This window comes from Saccopteryx bilineata, chromosome 2, assembly GCF_036850765.1.
Source record: "Saccopteryx bilineata isolate mSacBil1 chromosome 2, mSacBil1_pri_phased_curated, whole genome shotgun sequence".
In the NCBI taxonomy this organism is placed as follows: domain Eukaryota; kingdom Metazoa; phylum Chordata; class Mammalia; order Chiroptera; family Emballonuridae; genus Saccopteryx; species Saccopteryx bilineata.
The window spans coordinates 51,672,040-51,699,626 of NC_089491.1; the positions used below are offsets into that span (position 1 = coordinate 51,672,040).

The following is a 27,587-nucleotide window of genomic DNA, read 5'->3' on the forward strand; positions in this document are numbered from 1 at the left end:
TTTCATGTAGGAACTGAAAACACTCCTCTTCCTTCCCGTGATCAGATATGTAATAAGTACTTTAGAGCTGATGGTAGCCGAAGATTATATGATTGTGTACTTGAATGGCGCAACTCCAAGACGGAAAATGCCAGGGCTAGGCTGGATGAAGAAGTGCTACCAGATGATTGACAGACGGTAGGTGGGCTCCATTAGTTAATCCCTATTTTGACTTTCTCAATAATTCCCATTTCTAACTCATTAATCTACCAAAAATGCAATTACAGTTTCAAAACATTGAAATTATGCAGAGTTGATAATAAATGATAAAGTGTGAATCCAAGTGTCACTTGGTGCCTCTAATCTGAATAAAGTAAATCCTCCCCAGATTCTGTTAAATGTTGTCATCTCAGACCTGATGACCAAACCTGTTTTAAACTCTGCGTATGTTATTGCTACAGGGAGGTGCAGTTTGAACTGGTAAACCAGTATCCATGATTCTTTACTGGTATCATGTGATCTTGTTGCTATTTATGTACACTGGGGCTATTGTAATTTTGGAAAATGTTGTGCTCTTATTTCAGCATTCTCTGTTAATTCACATTAACCACTAGTACATATACTGCCTTGTTCAAGGTACTTTACTTTTATTCATACTGCTTTCAATAGAACAAAACACATTATTGCCATGTACAGGGAAACTGTCATAATAATCACACAAGTTTATGATGTCTACAATAGGTGTGACATGCACTTAGATGTAACTCCTTACAAAACAGCATAGGAGTACCCTTTTATAGAAACTAAAATTCATTTACTGGTCCAAACATTCATAAATTAGCATTACTAATGCTGAAAAATGTACCTGAAAATCAAGAACATTAAAATAGTAGCCGGAAGGCCAAACAACCACATGATATATGGTTTCTATATTCCTTATATGTAAAAAGACACCAAAGCTTAGAGATCAAATAAATTGTATAAGTCAGTGGTTTTCAACCGTTTTTTACTTCAAGACTGGTGAAAATAGGAGAATAATTCTCTGCTAAGGCAGAAGTCACCCTGAGCATGATCAAATTCGACTAAGATCATTGGGTCTGTAATCTTCATACAACATCAGGGTGGTTAACTCTTTGTAGACCAGCACAAAATTTCTGGTGGACAGGCAGTTAAAAACAGGTGAAAGTTGCTAGTAAAAGTGTATTCTTTTGAAAATAGTAAAGATAATGCTTATAAAAATGAAAAGCATAAACAGAAATATACCAAAAATGGTTATAGATTTATAGTCTCTGAGAATACAACCACTTTTTACTTTTATTCTGAAAATGAGGCTTGATTATGAAAGTTTCAAATTATATATATAAAAAAACATTATTTTTACTAATTTTGACTAGTCTATACTTTTCCTGCTGATAATAGTAACTTGCCTTGAACTCTTTCTATGCATTCTTATGGGAGGATATGCTTTATGTTTTAATTTCCACTAAAAATGGATTGTAAGTAACTTATTTTTCTTTTTAAAAATAGATTGAGAAAGAATTTGAAATCATTCATCATTGTTCATCCATCTTGGTTCATCAGAACAATCCTTGCAGTGACACGACCTTTTATAAGGTATGATTATTATTACAGTAAAGGTAAACACTTTACTAGTAGTTTTTTTAATGTATTAATTGACCTATAAAATAAGAATTCATGGCCCTGGCCAGTTGGCTCACTGGTAGAGCATCAACCCAGTGCATGGAAGTCCCAGGTTTGATTTTTGGTCAGGGCACACAGGAGAAGTGACCATCTTTTTCTCCCTCCTCCCCCTTTTCCTCTCTTTCTCTTTCTCCTCTCTCTCTCTCTCTCTCTCTCTCTCTCTCTCCCCGCACCTCTCCCTCTCTTCCCCTGCCACAACCATGGCTCAATTGGTTCAAGCACATTGACCCTGGGTGCTGAGGATGGCTCCAGGGAGCCTCTGCCTCAGGTGCTAATAATAGCTTAGTTGTGAGCATGGTCCCAGACAGGCAGAACATCGGCCCCAGACGGGGATCCCAGTCAGGTAGCATGTATGAGTCTGTCTCTCTATCTCCCCTCCTCACTGAAATTGAAAAAAAAAAAAAAAAAAAGGAATTCATAAATCAAGAGGGTATTTAGGAAGATGTATTTGCCTCTGCCTTTTCTGGAAAGATACTTTGGACTATCCAGCAAAAGACCCTAATTAAAACTGAGCATTATTTCATAACGACTATCACCCCAATTATTATAAAACATGATCTCTACGTTGGTTGCTATAGACACAGACGACGAAGTGATGGGTTTCCGTGTCACATTACAAAAAGGAATAGACAGTACTTTTAAAGTGCTGTATGGTATTTTGTAGGAAATAGAAACGGTAGAGTAACATGATAATAGATGATAAAACAAGTACAGAAGCAGATGCTGATGCCATGTCTTATCTTAATTGATCTGTTTTTGCTGAACAAATACGTAGGTCAGCAAAGTTAAGTAAAGAGTCTAGGCAGCCACGTTGACAGCATTTTTAGTCTCCTATGAAAATTCTTGGTTCAACTTAGTTCAGTTCAGTGAATATTTATCCACTATTTTTGTTGTGCTAGATGATATATAACCTTACATTTTGAGAATGCAAAGATTAGATAAATTAATATAGCAAGACTTGGGATAGTTAAATGAAAGAGACAGAATGTATTTCCTAGAGAACTTTAAAAATATAATAAAGTTTTACCTACCATTGGGATACAGATTAGATAAACTGAAGTTTTTATACCTCAAGGTTATTAATGAATGCCTAAGAAAAAATCAGATAACCTCACTTCTGGATAAAAAAATGAGAGGTTAAGCCCCCCCCCATTTTTTATGTAGATTTTACACTGCCTTCCAGATTCCAGCTTTTTTGCTCAATGTTTACTTGTAATTATTTAGCATTCCCATTTCTACTTTCAACAATGAAGTAGCACAATCCAATTGAATTTTCCTCTGCAAAGTTAAATTGCCTCTGCCAGGCCAGATTGCCTGAAGAACAGCATGAAATATTTAGGGTATACAAAAAGCCATTTATTTTAATAATAGCAGGAAATGCTTTGACAAGGAGTAGAAACCCATATACACTGAAAAGCTTATTAAAAGTTTAATGTGTAAAAAAGTAGACATTAGAATTGATATAAATTTATTGATTTTTTTAATAATTCAGTTTTTATATTTATAAAACAAATGTTTCTTCCTGATAAATAAAAATGTAATTGGTACTGTAAAAATATTGAAAAAAGTTATAATGCAGCATTTATTAAGAGAGTTTTAATATAATAATAATTACTACTACAATAATAAAAAAGGTGAATATTGCAGTAAATTATGTGATAATGTCTTACATTTATTGAGTGTTTACATGCATTATTTTATTTAATCCTAACAACAGACTTTTGAAGGAAGTGCTATTTATTATTTTTGTTATTTATAAATAAATCCTGAGGATCAGGAAAGTCAAATACAGTGTTCAAATCAGGAGCCAGCAAACACACTCTATGAGTGGTCAAATAGTAAATGTTTAGGTTTTGTGAGCCATATTGTCTCAATCACAAGTATCCAACTCTGCCATTGTAAGGCAGAAGCAGCTGTGAAAAATTTTTATGTCACAAAATATTCTTGTTTTGATATTTTTTCAACCATAAAAAATAAAAACACTCTTAGCTCAAGAAGTACAAAAAAACAGCTAACAAGTTGGCTTTGGCCTGTGGGCTGCAGTTTGCCAACCCCAGCTCTAAGATAGAATAGCCAATAAATGAGACTCAGGCTTTGAACCCAATTGTCTGCCTAATTCTAAAGACCATGTACTGTAAGTACTTACACATTGTATTTACAATTTCGTCATGTAAAATGCTCCTTAAATATCTGTAAAGCCATTAGCCTTGGCCACCAACACAGCCACCTGGCCCATGCAGGTTCACATTTGATTTGGACAGATGATAATGAAACAACAGAGCCAAGAACTGGTGGGCCATTACCTTTAATCCTAGCTCGTACCCGGCGGGTAAGAAATACACACAGTAGAAAAACATTTCCCTTTCCATTCAGGGCTCCCAAAGCCACTGACTTATCCGAGTTTCCTAGAATCAAAGGTTCCTACCTCACTAGCCTTATTCACCTCTGTTCCCCATCTCCTTCTCTCTGCACAAACTCTGCAGAAACTGGCTTCTCCTTCAGCACTTTTCCATCTTGACTGCCTCTCCTCTGCAATGCTGATGGCAGGATCTGAGTGAGAGAGCCCCTGTCTCCCTTATTTTATAGTGTAGAAATTAAAGCCTTTAAGCCAGTATACAAAAAAGGAAGTCTCTGATACAAAGCCACTTATCTGAGTCATAAATGGGATTTCTCATAAGAATGCACAACCCCACATCATACAATAGTCAAGGGTGTGGGGAAAAGCTGTTTTGAGAAGATCTTAATATTAGAAAGATGTTGAAAAGATCTTAGTATTAAAAGGGTGGGAAAGGCTTAGTCTTAAAACTAAGCCTCAGGTTATGAGGACCTTGCCAGCTTACAGCCTGTCCCCCACACCCAATGCAAACTATAAGTGAGCAAACATATACATCATATCTACAAACTTATTTGACTAACAATATCCCTCTTCTGTATCAATTTATGTCAGTGTAACCAACTTTTACACACAGAAGGAGGCCACTAAAATATATTATGGGTCAATTTTATAGGTTGTAGGTAACATGTGTTCACTCAACCCTTATCAGGAGGGCTAGGAGTGACTGTATGAACAGGAAGGCTGTTCACAAGGCATAAATTCTGACTCAGGCTCAAAACTGTAAGCAAAAAGCTAAAGGGAAACAATTATGAGAGTGGTACATGGCAAATTCCTTTTTAAAAATGAATAGTTTGTCTGTGCCAAGCACTGGATTAGGTGCTGGAGACTGACACATTAAATAGCTCAATAGCTGTCCTTCAGGAGCACAAAGCGCAAAGCCAGACAATGAACAATTATACTACAGGGTAGAGTTAAAGCATGATGAAGGTGGTAACTGAGGTCAGGGTGAGTTTTGGGGTAACAGGTGGAGAGTGAAGGCTGAGAGTCTACATCAAGAAAGAGGTTTTCCAACAGAACGAGCCTTTAAGGTGAGTACTGATGAACTAATAGGATTGGCTAGCTAAAACCAGGTGGAGGAAACACCAGGAAGGATAGAACATGGCGTGTTTAGAGAACCGTACATTCTAGTGAACATAAAAGTGGAGATGGAAGTTTCCCCTTGCATGACTACTTCCTCCCTCTCATCCTACTTCATCTTCCATCAAAACATGAATTTAGCTCAAAACTCTGGAGGAAGCCAGAGGCCCAGTGCAGCGTATCATTGGTAGTCTCTGTTATCAGGAGGGCTGCACATCACTGTATGGAGAGGAGTGTTGTTCACAAGTCACAGCCAGTGACCCCGGGTCAGAACTGCGAGTAGAATTGGAAGATAGGTTTACAGAGACATGACCTTGGTAAATTATCTGGCTAGAATGAATAGTAGCTGAACAGAGGAAGTACAGTTGAAATCATCTGAGAAATTTCAATGCTTGATCAAGTTCCCTTTCAAGCGGAATAATATATTTTTAAAATTAGTTTGCAATTACACCAGTAATAGAGAAATGCATTCCTATAAAATAACTAATCATTACAGATAAGACCAAGTTCTTCCTTCTACAATGATCAATTCCTGTTTCTAACTCCCTTCCCCAGAGGCAAATTTCTTTATCAGTTTCAGTGGTCTTTTTTCAAGTTATTTTCTTTTTAACTTCATAACACATTATTCTATTTCTTTTTTATTGAATTTATTGGGGTACAGGTTTCAAGTGTACAACTCAGAAAATCATCTGCACACTGCATCAGGCAGCCATCGCCCCAAGCACAGTCTCTCTCCTACCATTCCCCAGCCCCTTTGCCCACCCCCACTACCCCCAACCCCCTCCCCTTGGGCTGTCACCACACTGTGCGTTTTGGTTTTTGATTAATCCCTTTGTCTTCTTTCATCCCATCCCCCAACCTCACTCTCCTCTGACAGCTGTCAGTATGGTGCCAAGTTATTTTCCATGCATTTACACGCATCTAAAATGAAAACGTTTCGATGGAAGTGGTTTCTAATTCAAACCCAATCATTGGAACAGTTTTTGAACTTAGTTCAGGTGGAATGAACTCTCTGACTAAAACTTCCCAAAGAAAGTTTTTAAAATACTAAAAATAAAACTAAAGATAAAAAGAAGAAAATAAGTTTGCATATACTTTTAAAATATATTAACCTTGGCAGGTTCTGAAATCACTAATGACAAGATTTTTGTTTGTTAAAAACAAACAAGCAAACAAAGGCAAACCAACCATAAACCAGTGACAATGCAGAATGGCAGGAACCACGGAGGCCGTGTGATGTGTGGTCAAGGGTATAGACTGTGCCATCAGACCGCACAGGTTTAAATCCAGGCTTTGCCACTCACTGACGGTGAGTACTTAACTCCGTGTGTCTCAGTTTCCTTATCTTTAAAAAGATAATAATAATAGTGGCTACTGCACTAGACTATACTAAGAAATAAATGAGTTAATGTATATAAACCATTTAAAACAGTCTCTGGCACATAGTAACTACTCAAATAATATAGACTTTCTTCTAAGGAAGAGTGCTGGGGCAAGGTGAAGTATATTAGGATTTTCAAGTAGAAGTAGCTACATTAAGAGGGATGAAGGAGCAACTAATCATATTTTTAATTTATTTTTAGTTCAAAATTCAGCAGTAAAATTAAATATGTCAGCAGCTTATCGGAGCTCAGTGGGCTGATCCCAATGGACTGCATCCAGATTCCAGAGAGTATTATCAAGTAAGTCTTTATGGTTTTGAAGTTTTGGTAAGAAATATTGCATGTTTAGAAAAAGATATTGGACAGTAACTCATTTCTTAAATAGTGGAGAAATGTCATTATCTTATGTTTAAAACAAATATTAGGCCCTAGCTGGTTGGCTAGTGGTAGAGTGTTGGCCCAGTGTGTGGAAGTACTAGGTTCAATTCCCGGTTAGGGTACACAGAAGTGACCATCTATTTCTCCACCCCTCCCACTCCCCCTTCTCCCTCTCCTCACCTCCTTCAGCCATAGCTCAAATAGTTTGAGCAAGTTGAGCCTGGGTGCCGAGGATGGCTCCATGGCTTCACCTCAGGTGCTGAAATAGCTCAGTTGCTGAACAATGGAGCAGCAGCCCCAGATGGGCAGAGCATCGCCCTATAGGGGGCTTGTCAAGTAGATCACAGTTGGGCACCTGCAGGAGTCTGTCTCTGCCTCCCTACCTCCCACCTTTCACTTAATAAAAAATATATCTATATTAATGTAAGGCCAGGAGCCGCCATCGTGGCCATTTACATGCAGGTTCCCATTGGATTCGGGCAGACGATAAAGAAATGGCGGAGTCAGAGGATGCAGGGCCATCCTATTTATTGGTGTCTCACCAAGACAGGCAAACCACAAAAGAAGACAAGGGAAAAGCAGAAAACCAGCTCTTCCCATGAAGGGCAAGGGATCAGGGAAGCCCCTGCAATTGTGATAGCAGGAACTGTGTGTCTAAGCTCCTGGTCTGTCCCACTTTATAGTGTAGAAAACCAAAATCCCTTAATCCAATATACAAACAAGGAAGTCTCTGATACAAAGTCACTTATCCAAGGCATAATTGGATTCCTCATGAGAGTGCACCACCCAGATCATACAATCAGTCAAGGGTGTGGGGAAAAGCTTAGTCCCAAAACCAAACCTTAGGCTACAACGACCTGGCCTGCTTATAGCCTGTCCCCCACACCCAATATAAGTCACAAGTGAGCAAACATATATATCATATTTACAAGCTTATTTGACCAACAATTAAATATTCTCCAATAAATACATATATTTTTATTAGAACCCAAGATCACTGTGTTGTTCTTTTAGATCCTCTTTCACATAACCTTCTCTTGGAATTATTGATTATTGCTCATTTTCACTTTGAATTTTACTACCATATTGGTGACAGCATAAATTTACATTAACCAGCACATCTGTGATTTGTGTCTCCCACTCCACGCAGCCACAATAGAGTTGTGAGCTGTAAAGCCAGTAGCCACGGCCACCATCACAGCCGCCTGGCCCATGCAGATTCGCATTAGATTCTGACAGATGGTAATGAAACAATGGAGCCAAGAACTTGTGGGCCATTACCTTTAATCCTAGCTTGCACCCGGCGGGCAAATAAAAACACACACTGGGCTCCAAAACCCACTCATTCAGTGCTCACAAAGCTACTGACTTATCTGAGTCTCCTAGAATCAAAGGTTTCTAGCTCACCAGCCTTAATCACCTGTTCCCCTTCTCCTTCTCTCTGCACAAACTGGCTTCTTCAGCATTCCTCCATCTTGGCTGCCTCTCCTTTCCTCCATGTGGCCTTACTCCATTCTCCTCTCTAATGCTAATCTCAGGAACAGAGAGAGAGAGCAAGCTCCAGGTCTGCCCCACTTTATAGTATAGATTCAAAACCTTTAATCCAATATACAAACAAGGAAGTCTCTGATACAAAGTCACTTATCTGAGGCATAATGGGATTCCTCATGAGAGTGCACCACCCTACATCAAAAAGGGTGGGAAAAGCTTAGTCCTAAAAACAAGCCCCAGGCTACAAGGATCCTGCCTGCCCACAGCCCACCCCCAATACATATTAATATAATCACACCCATTCCAAGCAAGAAGGGCAACTAATATCACCTGGGTGATGGGCTTCCATGTGGGCAGCACCATCTTTAACAAAGTGAGCATAATATATTTTATCTGCCCAACACGAACATTGCTTAGATTTCTTTATTGCCTTGTATAAAGTTATTTGTCTGCGTGACCCTAGAAAAAGAGGAAAAATTTACCCTTTCTCTATTTTCTTCTGAATCCTTTTTCTTCACAGTTCCCTTTGCATGAAAAATAAGGCAGAGTGGTTAGTGGCGCAATTAGAAATGTTTCCTTACTCAGCACAGGGTAAGGCACCAGCAGTGATGCTGAAGGTCACTGGATTATGCTCCAAAAATAAGAGGACAAATTAACTAAACAATTACTTGGAGCTGAAATTAAAAATAGGGATGCAGGAAACTGAATGCTCCTGTTTGTTTCATTGTTGCAAAGAACCATTGCTTTCTGTGGATCATGTTTTTCTTTCCCTATGTCTGATTCCCTAGTTTGTTATTTGAATAGAATTAAGGGTAAGGAATCCATCAGCAGAAAGAAAGCATACAAAGATACTCCCTTTTCCTCCAGAAGATGGGGGGAAAATGCACCTTCCAAACTGTGCACCTTCCCCAAAAAAGGAGTCCTCATTTAAAAGGGGGTGGGTATAGAAACTGGAAGGAAAGAATTTTCATTTACTGTGCATCTGTGCTCTGGGGAGCTTGGAAATGCTCTCTTTGTATCATTTACAGATAGAGGAAGATAACTCAGTAAAGAGAAATTACTTATGCACAGGACAACTAGGAACAAGGAAACATAAAACTATAATTCAATCTATGTCAGCCTGGCCCCCATGCTCTTTTCTAGTAGTTTCCTTTGCTATCTTTAGTGTATCCATCTAAAGTCAAAGCTCAGAAGTAGATGTATTTGACTTTCCTGCATCCAAATATTAGGCACGAACCCAGGACACTGATTGAGCTTAGAGGGGCTAGTTGGCTCAGCTGAATTAAGCAGAGTGTTCACATGGTCCTGGCAATGGTTTTAATCCTCTTTAGCTTCTTAGGGTTCCCACAACCAGAACTCCTCACAGCTCTGTCCTGCTGCTTCAAAGAGCTACACCCCATCGCAAAAATCTACTCCTACCCTTTAAATAAAAAATGTACTGGAGCATCCACCTCCAATAGTACTGTCTCCTTTTGCAAAAGATGACAAGGACATTCTCATTTCAAGTGGAAATAAGCATTATCCATACTCTAGGTCCGTGATGGTGAACATTTTTATAAAAACCGCCCACTTTTGCAGTGCTGGTCAACCTGGTCCCTCCTGTCCACTAATGGGCCAATTGCAGCACACTTTGGTTGCGCCTTTGGTTTCCCACTGTGAAAGCTGGAACCCCACTAGTGGGTGGAGGGACCAGGTTGACCAGCACTGCAAAAGTGGGCGGCTTTTATAAAAAGGTTCGCCATCACGGCTCTAGGTTGAAAAGGTAATGCTTCTACGGTGTGGCTGTTCAGAAAAGAGAATGAAGCTTTAGAAGCTTAGCATTAAATTTGAACCTTCCTGCCTGCCTCGCAATGTCTCTGAGACTTCAGGCAGCTTATTAAAATGTTCTGAGTCACAGCTTCAGCCTCAGTATACTGTACTGGAGAAGTAAGGCACAGTTCATGGAATGGTCCTGAGCAATGAATGAAAACCAAGTATGGAAAGCATGCAGAAAGCTTCCTGGCACAAAGTTGGCAATACAGAATGTTATTTATTATAATCATGTTGCTTTTAGAGACTCACTATCCTATGAGAAAGTTTGATTTAAATGTTGAGTGTGCCCAGGGCATTTTTCATTCATTTATACACATAAGTTTTCAAGGGCTCCATTAAAAAGTTACTTCAGGAAGAAGGGTTCTATTTGGAAAGATTTTCTTCTGGAGGAAGAAATGTACAACCATGCTTGTCCTCCTCATGTATCTTTGTTATTTCCTGTCTTCTGTCCTCCATCTCCTCCAGTTGTCCTTTCTGCCAGTTTTGTTACTGACCCTCATTGCCTCATTTTCATGTTATGCCATTTTCAAATTGATACAAGCCACAGCTCCTTCCTATTTCTGCATAACATTCAGAGGTCTGATCTCAGCCAATCCAAACACCAGTATTCAACTGGGATGGAGCCTGTCATCAAAGGGCTTAAATGAAAGAAAAAGTTGACCAATCTGAAATCAGATTTATAGCCATTGATTATAGTCAATTCTTGTTATTTGCTGTGGTTACGTTCTAGAACACCAGATGGCGGACACTAAACTGTTGTGCCTAGGGAAAATATAGGAGTAGGTTTCTTCAAGCCTCTGGTCATAACATTTTCATCAACCAATTATTATATAACCTTTTTTAATGTGTTTCTGTTTAAAGATAACTTATTTGATATATATTGTTGATTCATTATTATTGAACTTATGACCAACAACACTATAAATTGTGCTTAAACAAAGTTTCTCTAACACGTATATTCTCCATGAGGGACATTGCAGCCTTCTTGTGCTTGGGATTGCTATACAACATTTTCCCACTATATTTGGGCATTATTTTAAATGGCAAAATACCAAAAATAAGCAAAAAAAAGTCAATAGACATCAAAAAGGACAACTTCTTTACAGCATGAGAGCTGAAACAAGAAGGCAAAGCCTCAACTTGTTCTTCATCATCTGGGAAAGTGCACGTCAAGTGACTCAGATTTTTTGTCACTCTGTGAATGTCCGCTAGTCATCACGAAAGTGTTGATTTGGAGGTTACAAATAAAGTTAAGCAAGTAGGTGAATTTGTGAACAGAATCTGCAGATAATGAGGACTGGCTGTACATAATTAGAAATTCTAAACCATTGATTTTATCTAACAAAAATAAAATTTTTCCCAAGAGGCAATTTGATTATTATTTAGGTAGGCTTTTCCTGTCATGTTCGACCTTCTTTATGACATTTACCTGTCATCTTTTTCCATCTGTTGGCTCGTTTTCCTCACTGCATTCATTTTTTATCTCGTAAGGTACGATGAAGAGAGATCTTATAAGAGAAGTGTGAGGTAAAATCTCCTGATCTATGATTCGTGCTGGACCCTCTGTGTGTGTGCACCAGTGTCTTAGTCGTGGGTGACCTCAACATGCTACCAGAGCGAGAGATCGTTCTATCAGTCCCTTGTGTATTCCATCCCCGGTCTTTGTCTTGTGTGCAAAGCTGTTGAGGTCAACCTAATTTGCAACTGAAACCTACTAAACCAGATCCATCCCTGACTTGGCCCAGGCTGCAAGCTAACTACAACTGAACCCAACAAACTGATGTGGATGTTTTCAGCTTTATTCAGACAGCATGTTTCAGGTCTCCTTGCAACCTTTATATCCACCGTTATGAAGGAATTTGCAAAGCACACATATGTACACACTGAATGGGAGGAGATGACGCCATATTTTCTTGGAGCGTCTCTCAGTGCTGCAGAGGACAGGTTTTAATAACACGTACACTCCACTTATGTTTGGCTCTGCTTTGCTGGGTGACTGTCTCATGCTCTGCTTGCTTTTTTTTTTTTTTCTACACTGTTAATTTTTGCTCATGCAGACTGGATGAAGAACTGAGAGAAGCATCAGAAGCAGCTAAGTAAGACTTGGTTTTCATTCAGCAGCTGGTGTGATGTTGGCTTGCATTTCCAGGAATGAGTTGGGAGAGCTTGCATGCCTGGTGTTGTATTTTTGCATCTGATAATAATGCTATACTTTGAAAGTTCCTTTGTCTCATGATAGATGCAATTTTAGTTATTTATACTATGGTCTATTTCCCTTGTGACTTTGGTTATCTTAAAGAATGCATTTGTTACTGTTAATTTTTTAAATATACATGCCGTTTTATACACCCTAGCAAAAGAACACATCGCAAGTATGTATACATACCTACACACAGTATGTGTATGTAACACATATAACGATCCTCTGGATATTATATTGAGGCAACAAAACCTCACTAATTTGCACTATTGGAGAGGAATGATGGCAGGTGGAAATTTAGAATATTTTTATAGAACCACTTTAATGACTTTTCAATGTATTTTTTAAATACCTTATTAAGTGACTTGGAAATACTGTTTAACAACTTCTGAATTTATTTAGATAAATAGGGGGAAAAATCATTGCTCACTGTTCAAGTATAATTTTCAAAAAGGCAAAATCATAACCTTAATATAAATACAAATATAAAATGAATTCATGCCAATGATTTTATTCAACTAATTACTTAATGGAGGAACCAATAAGATGTTAAAAAGAGTTTAAAAGCAGTTGTGAAGCTAAATATCAATAGGCAATTTATAAAGGACTGTTAGGATAAGATTGTTGGTGTAGGTACAAAATTGAATTCTGCAGGGCAATAAACAACTTTAGGATTATCTTTTGTGCTAGACAAAAATTATTTGCATTGCTGCACAACAAAAAATCTAAATGTTAACCTTTGACCCTACAGCATTGTAAAGCAGCCCGATCAGTACAGTCAGCTCAGTGCCGCATTGAAAAAACACTCAATAATTTCCAATTTTTATTTCCAAATTACAAATAATTTTTTTCACACTGTATGTTAACAGGAGACAAGTATTACTTGAAATGTTTGCTGTATTGAGTTTTTTCCTCCATTTTAATGGTTGCTTTCACTGTTAATTTTTATAACCAATTCCCATTTTAATAGATATTGCAAAAGCAAAGAGTCTGGTAAACAGCTACAAGTTCTGAACACATGAGATTTTAATTACTGAAGTTTTTCTGTGGCGGTGTAAATACCAACTCCTCATAAAAACATATCACTTTTATATTTTTTGCTACAGCCCATTTTTATTGCAGGTAATCTGTAGAATTATTTGCCTATGGTGTGGAGCTCTTGAGTTAAAAATTTAAGGAAAGGCTTTAGAAAGTTTAGCATTAGGGTAGTTTACTGCTACAATATTCCTATCCTCTTTGTTTTCCGTTAAGATAGCTGAAACCCAGTTAGATTAACAATGTTCAAAATTCTATAAATTTTTATCCTAACAAAATCTTCTTAGTCTTTAACTCAAATGTTAAAAACAAGAAGTTGTGGAAGGAGGCTGTTAGGAATCAAGGACCTGAACGTCGCTGTAATGTACTCCTTTAGCATTCATCTGTACTCACATTGCATTATGTCATGAGATTCCCCAGAGAGAAACAGCAACGAGTTTCTCATAAGATTCTTTTTTTTTAACGATAGCATGTTCATGGAATTAGAAAGTTGTTTTCAAGACAAAAAAAAAAAAAAATGGGCTAGGGGGTGACATCAATAATTTTCCATCTAAGTCCATTAGAAAATAATATTGCCATGTTTTTTTCCATAGGACCATACAATCTTGCCTCCTTCAATAGGCTTTTTTCCCCCTTCCATATTTTTACTCTTCCTGCATAGCTATCTTAGAGAAACCGTTCTTACATTTGGTTGAGTTGTATGACTATCTCGTGTTGTTTTTTTCCAAACCCTTCATGTTCTCTTTCCTAACTCCAACCCCCTTTCTCCAAGTTTCTAAATAGTCTCGGGGGATCCTGAGAAGTCTTGATCACCTCACTAAAAGAAGCACTAAGCTCATGCCCAGTGCATCGTAAATGCTCAGGAAATTTCTGCTATATAAATTGACAAATGTGCATAAGATTAAGATTGTTGCTATGGAAAAGTGGTTCTCAGACTTTACTGTGCATCAGAATAACCCACAGCACTTCTTAAAACTCAGTGTTCTACCTGACCAGGTGGTGGTGCAGTAGATGGAATGTTAACCTGGATGCTGAGACCCAGGTTTGAAACCCAGAGGTTGTGAGTTTGAGCACGAGTTCATCCAGTTTGAATGCTGGCTCACCAGCTTGAGTGTGGAGACCTGACCCCACGGTCGCTGGCTTGAGCAAGGGGTCACTGGCTCTGCTGGAGCCCCCCACTCCAGTCAAGGCATGTATGAGAAGCAATCAATGAACAACTAAGGTGCCACAAATAGGAGTTGATGCTTCTCCTCCCTCTCCCTTCCTGTCTGTCTCTGTCTCTGTCTCTGTCTCTGTCTTTCTCACACAATAATAATATTAATAAAATAATAATAATAATTTAATTTAAAAACCACAGTATCTGGGGCCTTACCCACAAAGTTTCTGATTTAGCAGGCCTAAGAATCTATATTTCTAACAAGTTCTGATGCTGGAGCTCCTGCTCTGAGGACCATGCTTTGATCATCACCTCCTTGAAGTAACAGACTGAGTGAAATGATTAGCTATGTCCTAGGGATCTATGCTCTCACTTTGGATTTAGTGGCTACGCCACCTGCTCAATTCACCTTCAATTGACCCTCCTTCTTTTGATGGTGAACATTACTTGTTTGAAGAATTGAAATATATTTGTACATTTGAAAATGTGTAAAGAGAAAGAATTTTTGTTAGTTAACCTGCAGGTAATTGAAATGTCTCAGTATCTTACCATTTTGTCATATTAACTACATTTTCTTAACAACTTTGCAGCCTTTAAGGTGGCCCCCTAACCCTTGGACAGACTGTATATGATAATTTGGGGTTCAGAAAACATGATCACTGCGGATCTGTGGTGAGAGTGTAGGAGCCAGCTAACCCAGGTTCTTCCTAGTAAGTGATAGATGCACCCTGACTTTCTACATGATCTTCATTAGAAAGCTTCAGGCTGGTTCTAACCAAAGGCTAACATACAGCCTGCAGGGAACCAAGTCAACCTGTCTATTGTTTGGCTTTAGTTCCACCAGTGTTTTCAAGCATTCACCCTCTTCCCCACATACACACTGTCACACCACCACCCTCAGTGGCTTTCGGAAGGAGATTTCCTCACCCTGCCTGATTACTTCTTTAAAGCTTTAATATACAGAAAAGAAAACACTTTTGAAGGTTAAATAGCTTCTAGGGAGTCATTTTTATGTTGAGTATGGTGAAGAATCCATCTGCTGCCTTTGGAGTAACAGTGTTGAATGGATGGCAAATTGCTATTTTCTTTGGAAGGAGTATGCAGAGTTGCAAAGCAGAAAAGCTAGGGTTGGAAGATTGCCCTTTCTTGATTCCAGTCCAGCTTTGCTAGGTTTTTCTAACACACTGTCAACACTTGCCTGACTGTCCTTGTTCATGAGAGTTGCTAAATAGATTTCACAAAAATACCAGATCTCCAGAGAGAAGGTGAGGATACAGTGGGGAAAAGCCCTCTGCCCTTCCAGGAAAAGATAGCCTTCTGCCATTTTTAAAAAAAATACCTAACATGGGATGGGCATAGAACACAACCAACAGTTCAAATGCTATAGAAATGTTAACCTGAAACCTATAAACTCTTATTGATCAATGTCATCCCATTAAATTTAATTTCTAAATAAAAAGAAATAAATAAAAATGCCTAACGTTAATAATTATACCTCTTTTGTGCAGATAGATATAGAAGCTTATGAAATTTCATTATAAAAGGAACTCTTGCATACAAAAAGGATCACAGAATCCCTTTAACTTGTGTTTGTTTGCAAATAGTAAAAGATTTAACAGAGAAGAAAAAGTATACATATTAATTAGAAATTAATAGAAAGTTCATTCAAAATTTGCCAGCAGAGGAATCTCACTAATATGGAATATCAAAAGCAGCCAATATTACACCAAAAAAGCAGAAACACATTCATCCGCCGTAACTTTTATTTCCTGATTGTTTATGGTTACATTTGTCTTTCTGGACACATTCAGTTCTGGTTCTTGTTAGAATTTATTTGTATTACCTGAACGCAACTCAGCTGTATGGCAGAAAGTGTCCTATTATTTTTCTGTGACAACGACAAGGAAAACTAAAGTGGCATTTTTCCTTTCAGTGTCTTGGAAAAATCTTCGTTCTAGTGCAAACTGAAAGTTAACTGTGTTTATATGTAAATGAAATTAGGCTGCTTGGCAGGGGCTGTTCTTTGTATATAAAATGGTATACTATTTGGGTTGTAAATAAAAATTAGCAATATATTTTCAGAATAAGATAGAGTGAAAAAAAAATCAGGGGGGAAATGACAAGGACAGAAGAACCTACTGGAGGTGTTTAGAGTTTTTTGTCTTCCCTTTCTGTTTCTCAAGGATGGGTGATTACTAAATTTCAAAACTGATGATAAAAGAATCACAGTTTAATCTCATCATTGGCTCAGATGTAGATTTATTCAATATTAGCAATGGGACCGCATTAAACGGTTTTAAATGCCCAAACCTATTGTGCTTACAAAGTGGTCATAGTGGAGAAAATGTTTACTGCTTTCTGTTTTTTCCTTGCACTCAGAACTAGCTGCCTCTACAATGATCCAGAGCTGTCTTCCACGGAGAAGGAGTAAGAATTCACCATCAATAACAGCCTTGTGGTTACTTACAGTATGGTGTGGCTGGGCTCTGAAAGAAACAGATATATTGAGGATTGGGTAAACCTCGTTCAGATGTTCAGCTTTCATGTTCTCTGTTCCGGAAAATAGAAACCTAAAGTGAACTGTGCCAGCTTAACACTCATTGATCACCATTAGATTCCTTACAGACAGCCTGTGTTTATACTTAACATTCGATTTTTCCAATCCAAATATTAGGAGAAAATTAATTTAGAGCCACATATAAAAGCATTTGGGCAAGAGGAATACAAGTCTGCTTTCTGAATTGGCATCATCTCTTTTAATTAGTGAAAGTGGGGACTTCCATTTGAACTTAATATTTAGATGGATGGGAGAGAAATTTTTTTTTATTTTGAAAATCCAAGAGGCAGTTGAGTCTGGATGGGGCTGGGAGGATGATCTAGGCGCCCATCCTGCGAGAGTGAGAAATCAACCACGTACTGAGTTCTTACCACATGTTAGGCTCAGTAAAAAGCTTCACACTTACTATCTGATTTTCATCCTCAGAATAAGCCAATGAAGTACATTTTACATGTATGGAAAAAGCAGTACAGAGATGATCTAATCAGCCCAGTTTTTATAGTTGTAAAAATGTCCCAGAGCCGGGATTACTATCTGTAGTGCTCTTCCAGTGGCCGCAGTTTTGAAATCAGAGGGTGGTGGTCTTAATGTTGGAGTGGGGTGCAATCTCTAATCTAACCAAAGACAAGGAAGGACAAGATGAGGCGCTTAAGAAAACAGTTAATTATTGGCCAAGTGATTTCAGGGAATAAACTATGGTCACCAATGTGTTTTCAGAGGGAACCTGGCCATCCAGTTAGTGGCTCCTAATCTGGTTTGTGTTGTAGAGAATTTAACATTGTTCTTCTTTCTAAGAATCCAGAAGGAGAAGCAAACATCAGATTTAAGTGTGTCAGCTATTGTCACGTTTTGTTCTCTTTGGGCCTCCTTTCCCTTCAGGTCACAAGGGAAGTTGGAAAATCACAGTGTAATATCTCTGCAGTTGCTATTGGTGACTTTACAGTTTAAGGAAGTTTATACACAAAAACTCCAGAGAAAAAGTCCCAACTGGAAAGCACACAAAAAACAAAAGCTGTCAGGAGACTATTTTTCTGAAGGTTACACTTGTCCTACCTCTTTGAGATGAAGACAATGGCTTCATGCAAGTTGCCACATGGAAATTTTGTAAAGCAAAAACATAGTTCCTTTTGTCTACTGTAATTCTTTGTGTAAAACTTTCCTTTCTTGGCAAAACAGCGCCCCCTAGAGCAGAGTCCTGCCCCCATAGTTAATGAGCTGTGTGGACCTAATGTCAATCACTGGCCTATGGCTGCTACATTTGCGGGCTTACCCACTCCTTTGTCTACCTTGTCTGTTTTGTTGCTCATTTGTAGAGAAGCCCCTTTAAGTTGGGGAGAGAACAAAGCATTGCTTCTTGTTTGGGTGTTTGGCTTTGTTCCAGGGCTGGGCATGGGAGAGGAAGGAATGCTGCAAATCGTTAATGTTTCCGCTTCTCAGAACATATTCTTCTCCATACTTCCCTTTTCTTCAGCTCTCTTTGCCCAATCCTTTACCAGGCACATGATCCCCGTGCAGACGACAATATCCGGAGTGAGCGGCAGATGACAATATCTGGGATGAGGGGCCAGGAGGGCTAAGAATCTTTCCTGACTTCCAGCCCTAGATTTCTGGCTTCCTTCAGTATCAGAATAAGGGGCTTTGTTTCCTCCTGGTTCCTGTGTGGAAGCATTTTACACCTTCTAGTATTGCATGGATAAAGGCTCTTCCAAGGAGCTTGGTCGGGCTACGTATAAAATGAAATGTGTTCTGATTGTGTAGTGGCCTCTCATTTTCCTCAGAAAGAGAAGAGAAGGTTACTAGTGTCTTCCCCCTCTTCCTACCTAAAACACAGAGTTTTATTCATTATTAAACAATATCGCCAGACATGTTGTAAGGAACCTCATTTAACACATTAGAAGCCAAAACGGCCTATAATAACATTATCATTAGGTTGCTAGTCTCTCTGGAAAGTTGGTTATAGAAAACTCAGCCCCTTTGCCAAATGTGGGGAATATTCCTTTCATGTTTCAATTCTGATACAAAGTACTTTCTCTTCTTTTCTAAAAAGCATAAGGTTTCTCAAAGTGGCCCTAGCTGCTTTCCTCCTTCACTTGCAGGCTTGAATTTTATTTATTCAGATGTGTCATGAAGCTTGCCACATGGCATACTCTGGTTTCTCTTCAGATATAAACTTTTGCCTTTTAAAACTTGCAAAATGCCTTTTTACATTTTTACATTCAAATAAGCATATCTGATCCAGGGGACGTGGTTCTATTAGGGAGAGACTTGAGTTAGTAGCATTGTCGGTAGCTTCATGAGCTCCACAAGATAACTTGTCTCAAAAATTAACCTTCAGTGTGGTTTCCTGTATTTACCTAAAAATCCTTCACTGTGACTGTCTCTTGCTTCTTCCATGAATGGGGGAAGTAGGTAGGTCTCAATGTTTCAGTTTTTTTGTTTACCCAAAGCTGAAGGGATAAATTAAACCCTAAAAGGTTTACAAAAAAGTCAGTATGAAAAATGAGGTGTTTGAAGAGAGGCATCAGGGCATAAGTGGGTTTTTTTCCCCGGGTTTTTGTCACGAGTCTAGATGGTAAAACAAAGTGACCGTGCACTTTTAACTTCCCAAGATGACTTCAAATGTTCTGACCCACATTCGCACTTTTCACTTTCAACATTGTTGCCCCAAATTTGGGGTTAATACATATTCTCTTGGTCTGTGAGAGAAATTGAGCCATCACCATGTAAGAAAGAATAAAAGTCCAATCATTAGATCAAACTTCCGCAGTTTCCTGAGAATAACTGGAAAGTATCATTTGCAAGTAAAAATAAGATCAGGAAGAACCTGTTTTGTAAAAGCATACTCAAAAATATCTAGGGGTCACAGTGGATAATAAGAGGACACCTCCGTGGTAAAACTCTACAGATAGGCCCTGGCCGGTTGGCTCAGTGGTAGAGCGTTGGCCTGGCATGCGGAAGTCCAGGGTTCGATTCCCAGCCAGGGCACACAGGAGAGACACCCATCTGCTTCTCCACCCCTCCCCCTCTCCTTCCTCTCTCTCTCTCTTCCCCTCCCGCAGCCGAGGCTCCATTGGAGCAAAAGATGGCCCGGGCGCTGGGAATGGCTCTGTGGCCTCTGCCCCAGGCGTTAGAGTGGCTCTGGTGGCAACATAGCGACGCCCCAATGGGCAGAGCGTCGCCCCCTGGTGGGCATGCCGGGTGGATCCCGGTCGGGCGCATGCGGGAGTCTGACTGCCTCCCCATTTCCAGCTTCAGAAAAATACAAAAAAACCCAACCAAACAAACAAAAAAAACTCTGCAGATAAAAAACAAATTAGATCCTAGAGGGCATGAAACGGAGATTAATATCCATGACGATCTGACCTGTCCTGGCAGTTAACATGTCTGTGTTGGAAAATTCCCAAAGGAGACAAGAATATTATAAGTAGAGTAAGTAAACAAACAGATGATTTTCCCATTTTAAAAACACTGAGCTGCTATTACTGCTACTACTCTACTAACTACTACGACGATGACGATGATGATGACATTTACTCTATGTGCACTGTGTACAATTAAAAACACTTTCGACTTCATCTAAGGTTGAGTCTAAGGATAAGCTATGAGAAAGATATGATAGTTCTATTTTAAAGATACAAAAATGGAAACTTAGAGAAGGTAGTTAACTTGTCCAAGGCCCCAGAGCTGCTGAGGGTATTTCAAAGGAAAGACACTTGACTTCCATACATGGGGTGAGCAGGCAGCGTGGGTTAGCAATGGCTTCATTTGCAAAGCTACTACAGTGAGCACTGCTCAGCTGTGAATCCCACAGGCGGAGTAACCTCTGCACTTCCTGCTCAAGAGGGCAGATCTCAGTAAAATCTGCAGATACTTCCCAATTACACTTTTCAATGAATGCATATTTTTCATTTCTTATGGCTGAAATTCCTCCTCTCAGTGTTCACCCAATAGAGCTCTCGTCCCTAGTAGATACCAGGAAGTTGTGTATGTTCACTAAGAGGCAAAAGAAAGACACAAGTGGCCCAAGGATATTTTAGGCTAATTCCCTAGAGATTTGGGAACCCACTAGACATTCTTAAAAACAAGCTTTTCTTGGGTTATCTGAAACTTCATCTCATTAAAGTAGGCTAACCCCTTTCAGGCGAATCCTTTGGCAATAGAAAATGTTGGGGGTTTTTTTTGCCATGGCTATTTTATTATTTATACTTTCTTACTATTTAGCACTTATCAGGCATTACTTATTTCAGGCACATCATATGTTTGCCCCACAAGAAAATATCATTTACTAAAAATTGGTAGGTCCCTTATTTCCAAAATGCAATAACAGTACAGTAATTTACTTAAGGAACAAGGCTTAACACAAATCTTTTGCCTCCTTAGATCATTTCAAAAGGTGTAAAATGCTTCCAGAAACGGTTTGGTAAAAATAAACATTCTATGTTTTTTAGAGGAAGCCCTGCCAGCTGGGAGAGGACTGTGCGTTACCAGATTTTTCTAGTATAAAAAACATGCATGATTTATTTTCACTAAGTTCTTTAAGAGAAAAAAAGCAAACACATACCCACCCCAAATCATTACTGAATCTTTCTTACTCAGTTTCTCATTTTTTCTTCCCCTCCTTTTTTTTTTTTTCAAGTATTGACCTGAAGCTGAAAGAAAAGGCCTAGTTGACCATGGCTGGAAGAAGAGGATGCTTTTCTGCTTCGTGGTCCTGTTGAAACGTATCTACCCGGAAGAGATAGGGCTGATGGTATTGTTTCCACTTTGCACTACCTGGTGCCATTCTAAGTTTCTAAGGAGAAAACAGTAAGGGAATCTGTTTACTCTTAACGTGTTTTAGGAAATTGTGTGTATTTTCCTATTTTGCCAATTATGTGCCTCCAAGATTTTAGTTGAACCTTAGCAAGAAAGTAGGACCTTCCATCTCCATATTTTGTTAACACTTGGTGCAGTGATATTTCATCTCTTAGACTGGTATTGACCAATAAGATAACTTCTATTCACTATTAATTGTGAGTGGGTTTGCTTCCACAGATTAGCTGGGTTTCTCAATGGTGATCATTTTAGGTTTAAAATACACAGGGCTCAACGCTCCCTGAAAAAGTCCCCGTGTAACTCTACTTTTAAAATCCTCAACGTGCCCAACGCAGCCATCAACCAGACACAGAAACTGCTGTCAGCTCAGTGCCCACTTGGGTCCTGTCCACATGAATGACTTTTCTTTACCTTCTCAAAGGAAAGCCAGGCTTTCTAGTTCACATTATTTTATTTTAGTAATCAAATTGGGCATGTTTTCTCTGAATTCTTTTTTTAAAAGAATCAGCTCTGCAATGAATGTTGGAGACCTCTGCATTAGAAGTTTAAGGATCCATGTCCACAGTTAGGGGAGCCGTCTGTGCTTCAGGTCATCAGTTCATTCAAGATGTTATACCTTAAATGCTAACGCCTCAAGGGTCAGGTGGCCCATTTAAAACTTCATTATTTTGTAACATTCAGTTATCTAAATTTCTCTCTCGCACACCTTATAAAAAGTAATCTGCTTTAAAACACTCTACTCCGATCACAGGTTTAAAATTAAATATGGGTCTGTACTATCATCTGCAAAATATTTCTTTGTAGTTTTCACGTGCCCTTTAAAACACTGGTGTGATTTCTAGTCCAGGGGCCCCAGCAGAAGGGCTGGCCAGCTCCAGGCAGGTGTGGCGCAGCGCCCGATTCCAGCTGGCCTTCTAGCTAAGGTTGCTGTTCACACTTGGGGTCGGAAAACATCTTTTTTTTTTTTTTTTTTTAATACTTCAAGGCCTATGAAAATTATTCAACTTTCAGTGTTCATAAATAAAGTTCTACTGAAACACGGCCCCACACACTTACTTATGAACCCTCTGAGGCTACTTTCATACTCTAACAGCAGAGCTGAGCAGTTGCGACGGTCCGTGTGACCTACGGGCCGAGCATTTACTATCTCTATAGAGAAGTTTGCTGGGCCCTGCTCCAGCGCAAGCATCCGTTGCCCCACTCCCCATCTGTATTTAGATACTCATTTTTCTACAGAATGTGCAAGTAAGGAGCAAGCTGATTTATTCTTAAAAAATAAAGTTTGGCAGAAAAACACATGCCTGCTGAAAAAGGTTGTCAACATGACCCACAGAGAAGCCTTCTAAGAAGGTTTTTGATTGTTGACGGGTATTGCTGAAGTCTTGACCTTACTCTGGGAATGTTCTTAGTCTCCAGTATCACCTATTACTAATTAGGTAGCAAATATAGAAATGAAGTGGAGAATGGGGTTCCATCATAACCTTATATAGTGGGGAACTGTCCCGCTGAGCTGTCTGTGATTCTCTGAGCCCTGGGTATTATAAGCTTTAAAATGCTTTGAGGTAGACCTCTTTGCACAGGCGGCTGAAGTTCGCTGACCTCGCTTGCTTCACATTTGTCTCCCCCACATCTTCCAGACATTCTCATACACACAGGTCAGCTCTCTCCTCCAGAAGCCACAGTTCCCCCTCTTGATCTTTTTCAGCTGATTATCTTACTGAACGCTGTTCCTTGGGTCATCTCCCTTGTAAAGTCTGGCTTGTCTTAGGGAAAAACCCTAGAGCACCCCTTCTCTCACAGCCCAGCTCCACTTCGGAAGCCCAGATTTTACCTCTCCCAGAACTTAGTGTTGACATAAGTACATTGACCTGATATTCCAGTTTGTTCACCCATTTACCGTTGCTGCCCTGGCATAATTATTAATAATGCTTCCTTTTGCTCAGTCTTGTCCCATTTTGGAAGATGAATTACATGGTCAGAGAAAGGAATGAAGAATCTAGTGTTCAGCTTAATGGTGAAGACTGAGGACATAGAACTGTTGATAAAGGGCTTTTGTTATTTCAACCAGACATGGCAACGGTCTCACCATTCACACTTTCTTTGAGTTTGTCCAACCTTCTCATGGAAGACTACTCGGGTGGTGTTCTGTTTGAAGCTTAACCTTCCTACATGGAAATTATAAGCATCGTTCCCAATCAGTGATTTTATTTGGGCTGTATAACCATTCTGATAGTTAGGCATTTGCTATTTCATTATCTTAAAAAGACAAATTAATTTAATTGCATGTGCTAGAGAAAATCCACCATGTAAATTCAATCCAAATAAATAAAATCCTAGAAGAATCCTGAGAAAATAATCCCTAAGCAGATAGATAGGCAGATGTAAACATTCGCATCATTAGCTATCTAGATCCTGCATTCTGAGCATTCTTGCTTTGGTTCTGACTTCTGGGAACTGTTTTGCACTTTTTCTGTAGATTTGTAGTTAAGAGAATCAAAGGGTCATTTGGAAGCAAAAGTATTGTTTTCCCAAAGTGGCAACTGCTCTTTGTTTAGCTCCTTGTTTAAGAGAAGGGACAGAAATTCTGTTCAGAAGACACTGTCAAGGAGTGAGGGCAATAGCTGGGTGTGGGAGGAAACCCTGGAGTTCCCACTGAAGCCATACAGTGTTCTATGGGGTTATCTTCTAAGACATACTCCAAGATGTGTGAGGAAGTCACTACGCCAAGCCTTTGTGTTGTTAAGATCTCACTTTAAGTATTGACTTATGGTACTATGTTTGCAATGCTCATCTAAATCACAATGCCTCAGTAGATTGCTCCCTAAGACACAGTTATGTGTGCACAAATTAATCTTTTATATATTTAAAGGGTTTTCTACCATGTATAGGATTGCTCAGAGTAAAGTATCTATTAGACTTTGGGTACATAAATAAATAAAGTCTCCTTAAATAGTACGGATTAATAATATTAAAATATGTAACAACACTGTGTGTGTGTATATATATATGTATATATATACATATATATATATAGTGTCTGTATAATTGAGAAATAAAAATCAATTACACAAGTTATGGCTTTCTTTTCTTTGAATCAGAGAGAATCTCTAGCTTCACTTTTTGGCAGCCTTATCAAGTGCCAGTCTAGCTTGGCACTTGGTACTTGAGGACAGTATAAATTTTGGCTTTCTGGTTACCCAAATTTTATTCTTTTTATTTTTTCATTTTGTGCTGCAATGATATAAGCTTTCAGAATGTGTATTTGCCCTCTGGGTGAGCAATTTCTCACATTGGAAGTGTTTTCATTTGTCAGTTACCTGATTTTGTCAGCTCCTTTCTCTGTCCCTTGTCTTTTCATGAAATATATTTATTTTAAATTAAAATGCATTAAGCAGCATTTCCTTTTTAGGTTTTTGTTTGCTTTTTACTTTTACAATCTTCAGGCAAGGTCAGATTTGGGACTTACCCCTGTGTGTGTGTGTGTGTGTGTGTGTTTTCTTTTTAACCTAATAAACCAATCTGTACTGATGCCCCCCAGAAATTGAAGTAACCAAATGAGAAGTGGCTCTACAAAAAGTAAAACATTGCATGCTCTCATGATATAAGAATGAGTTCTGGATGTTGTCCTCTACCACGTGAAGGGAAGATGGACAACAGAGTAACTGCAGGAGAATGAAGGACGTCACACTACGAGGGGGACTGCTGCGTTCGTTCTGCTCCCTGTGTGTCACGAGGGTGGTGGGAAGTGGAGGCAGGCCGAGTGTCCAGGGGAAAGGGTGGGTAAGGTGTCACGGAGACACACCACGGTATATCACACAGCTCTTAGAAGCAACAAGCTACACACTCATAGAGCAACATGGAAATTATAGGGTAGAGTAGAAAAAGTAAAAAAAACCTCAATATTTATAGCCTAGTGCTATTTATGTAACTGCTAATTCTACACACCTACACACACACACACACTAACACCACTATATGTTACACAAAACCCATGGATATTTAAGGACTTAGCACACTCATTAAAGTGAGTACAGGGGGTAAGGCTGGGATTGGGGATCCAAGATAAAGTTGGGAGACTAATTAAAAAACAAAATTTAAAATAACACTTTTTATGGGCTGAAGTTAAAAGTACATAAAATGAAGATACTTTAAACTTTCGGTCACAGATGCCAGAATTTGGAGCCGTAGATTACAGAAAAGCTGTGTTAGGGCTCGTTGGGTCCCCGGGGGCTATTGCCTTCCACAGAGTCTCCTATAGCTGAACCACGTCCCTGGGTTGGCAGCATCGTGCGCTGCAGCTGCCAGGAGCCGGCCTTGGGTTACATCACCCTGTACAGTCATGGAGCTTTTAATTAAGCTGGTGCCTTCTGACACATCAGCCCTCACACAGCTGTGGGCTCTATAGAGCAAAGAGATTGCTTTGAGAGGCTAATTTTCCTGGAGAGTTTCACTCACATCCAAAATAACTCTCTTTAGCCAGGCAAAATTATTGATTTTAAATATATAATCATTTCAACAATACTTAGATAACAGACACTAATTAATTACTGTATCCAATACCTCTCTAACTTTACCCCAGTGGAGACCTTCACTTTTATATTTATTTATTTATTTTGATTGATTTAGCAAGAGAGGAAGGGAGAGAGTGAGACAGAGGCAGGAACATCGATCTGTTTCTGTATCCATCATGACCGTGTATCGAACTGGCAACCTCTGTGCTTCAAGGCAATGCTCTCTAACCCACTGAGGTATCCAGCCAGGGCGAGATCTGCATTCTTGATAATTGATCATTGCACAAACACTTTTTCTCAGATTTGTGAACTGAATTACCCTCTTTCTTCTCTATTTGCTACCCATTGTATTGCTACATAACAAGTTACAGCTGATTCTCAGTGTTCGAGGTATGTTCTATAGCAGGGGTCCCCAAACTACAGCCCGCAGGCAGCATGCGGCCCCCTGAGGCCATTTATCTGCCCCCACCGCACTTCCAGAAGGGACACCTCTTTCATTGGTGGTCAGTGAGAGGAGCATAGTTCCCATTGAAATACTGGTCAGTTTGTTGATTTAAATTTACTTGTTCTTTATTTTAAGTATTGTATTTGTTCCTGTTTTGTTTTTTTACTTTAAAATAAGATACGTGCAGTGTGCATAGGGATTTGTTCATAGTTTTTTTTTATAGTCCGGCCCTCCAACAGTCTGAGGGACAGTGAACTGGCCCCCTGTGTAAAAAGTTTGGGGACCCCTGTTCTATAGTCACCGAGAGCACTGACTGAGCGAATGCCGTGCCATTGCTCCTAGAAGAAATAGAGGGCTAGGTTCCTGCCAGCCTCCGGTCACATCGTTTCCACGGACTGATCGATCCACAAACTTGTGTTATGCGTGTTTCTGTTCAAATACACCTAATTGAATATATATTGTTGATCCATTAACACTGAATTCACAGTCAACAGCCTGAATATAACTTATGCCTGAACAAAGTTTATCTAATACATGAATTTTCTCTATAAAGAACATCACAGCCTTCTTGTGCTAAGGAACACTAGACAGCACCTCAGCTCTATGCATGGAGACAATTTCAAACAGTGAAATCACCAATAGAAATGTAAAAA

General features: G+C 39.2%; 1 protein-coding gene across 4 annotated transcripts in view; it reads left to right on the plus strand.

Moving 5' to 3' along the window:
* PRUNE2 (prune homolog 2 with BCH domain) overlaps window positions 1-24,396 on the plus strand; it is a 288,030-nt gene extending 263,634 nt beyond the window's left edge. For 2 of the 4 annotated variants that reach the window (XM_066257052.1, XM_066257055.1), the window contains 6 exons: window positions 46-177; window positions 1,507-1,593; window positions 6,736-6,834; window positions 12,273-12,311; window positions 16,986-17,033; window positions 21,800-24,396. In XM_066257052.1, coding sequence (XP_066113149.1) covers window positions 46-177; window positions 1,507-1,593; window positions 6,736-6,834; window positions 12,273-12,311; window positions 16,986-17,033; window positions 21,800-21,830 — 436 coding nt within the window. In that variant the 3' untranslated portion in view covers window positions 21,831-24,396. Of the gene's footprint in view, window positions 1-45; window positions 178-1,506; window positions 1,594-6,735; window positions 6,835-11,706; window positions 11,743-12,272; window positions 12,312-16,985; window positions 17,034-21,799 lie in introns of all 4 variants that reach the window. The other 2 variants (XM_066257053.1, XM_066257054.1) reach the window with 2 other exon arrangements.
* The last annotated feature ends 3,191 nt before the right edge of the window (window positions 24,397-27,587 follow it).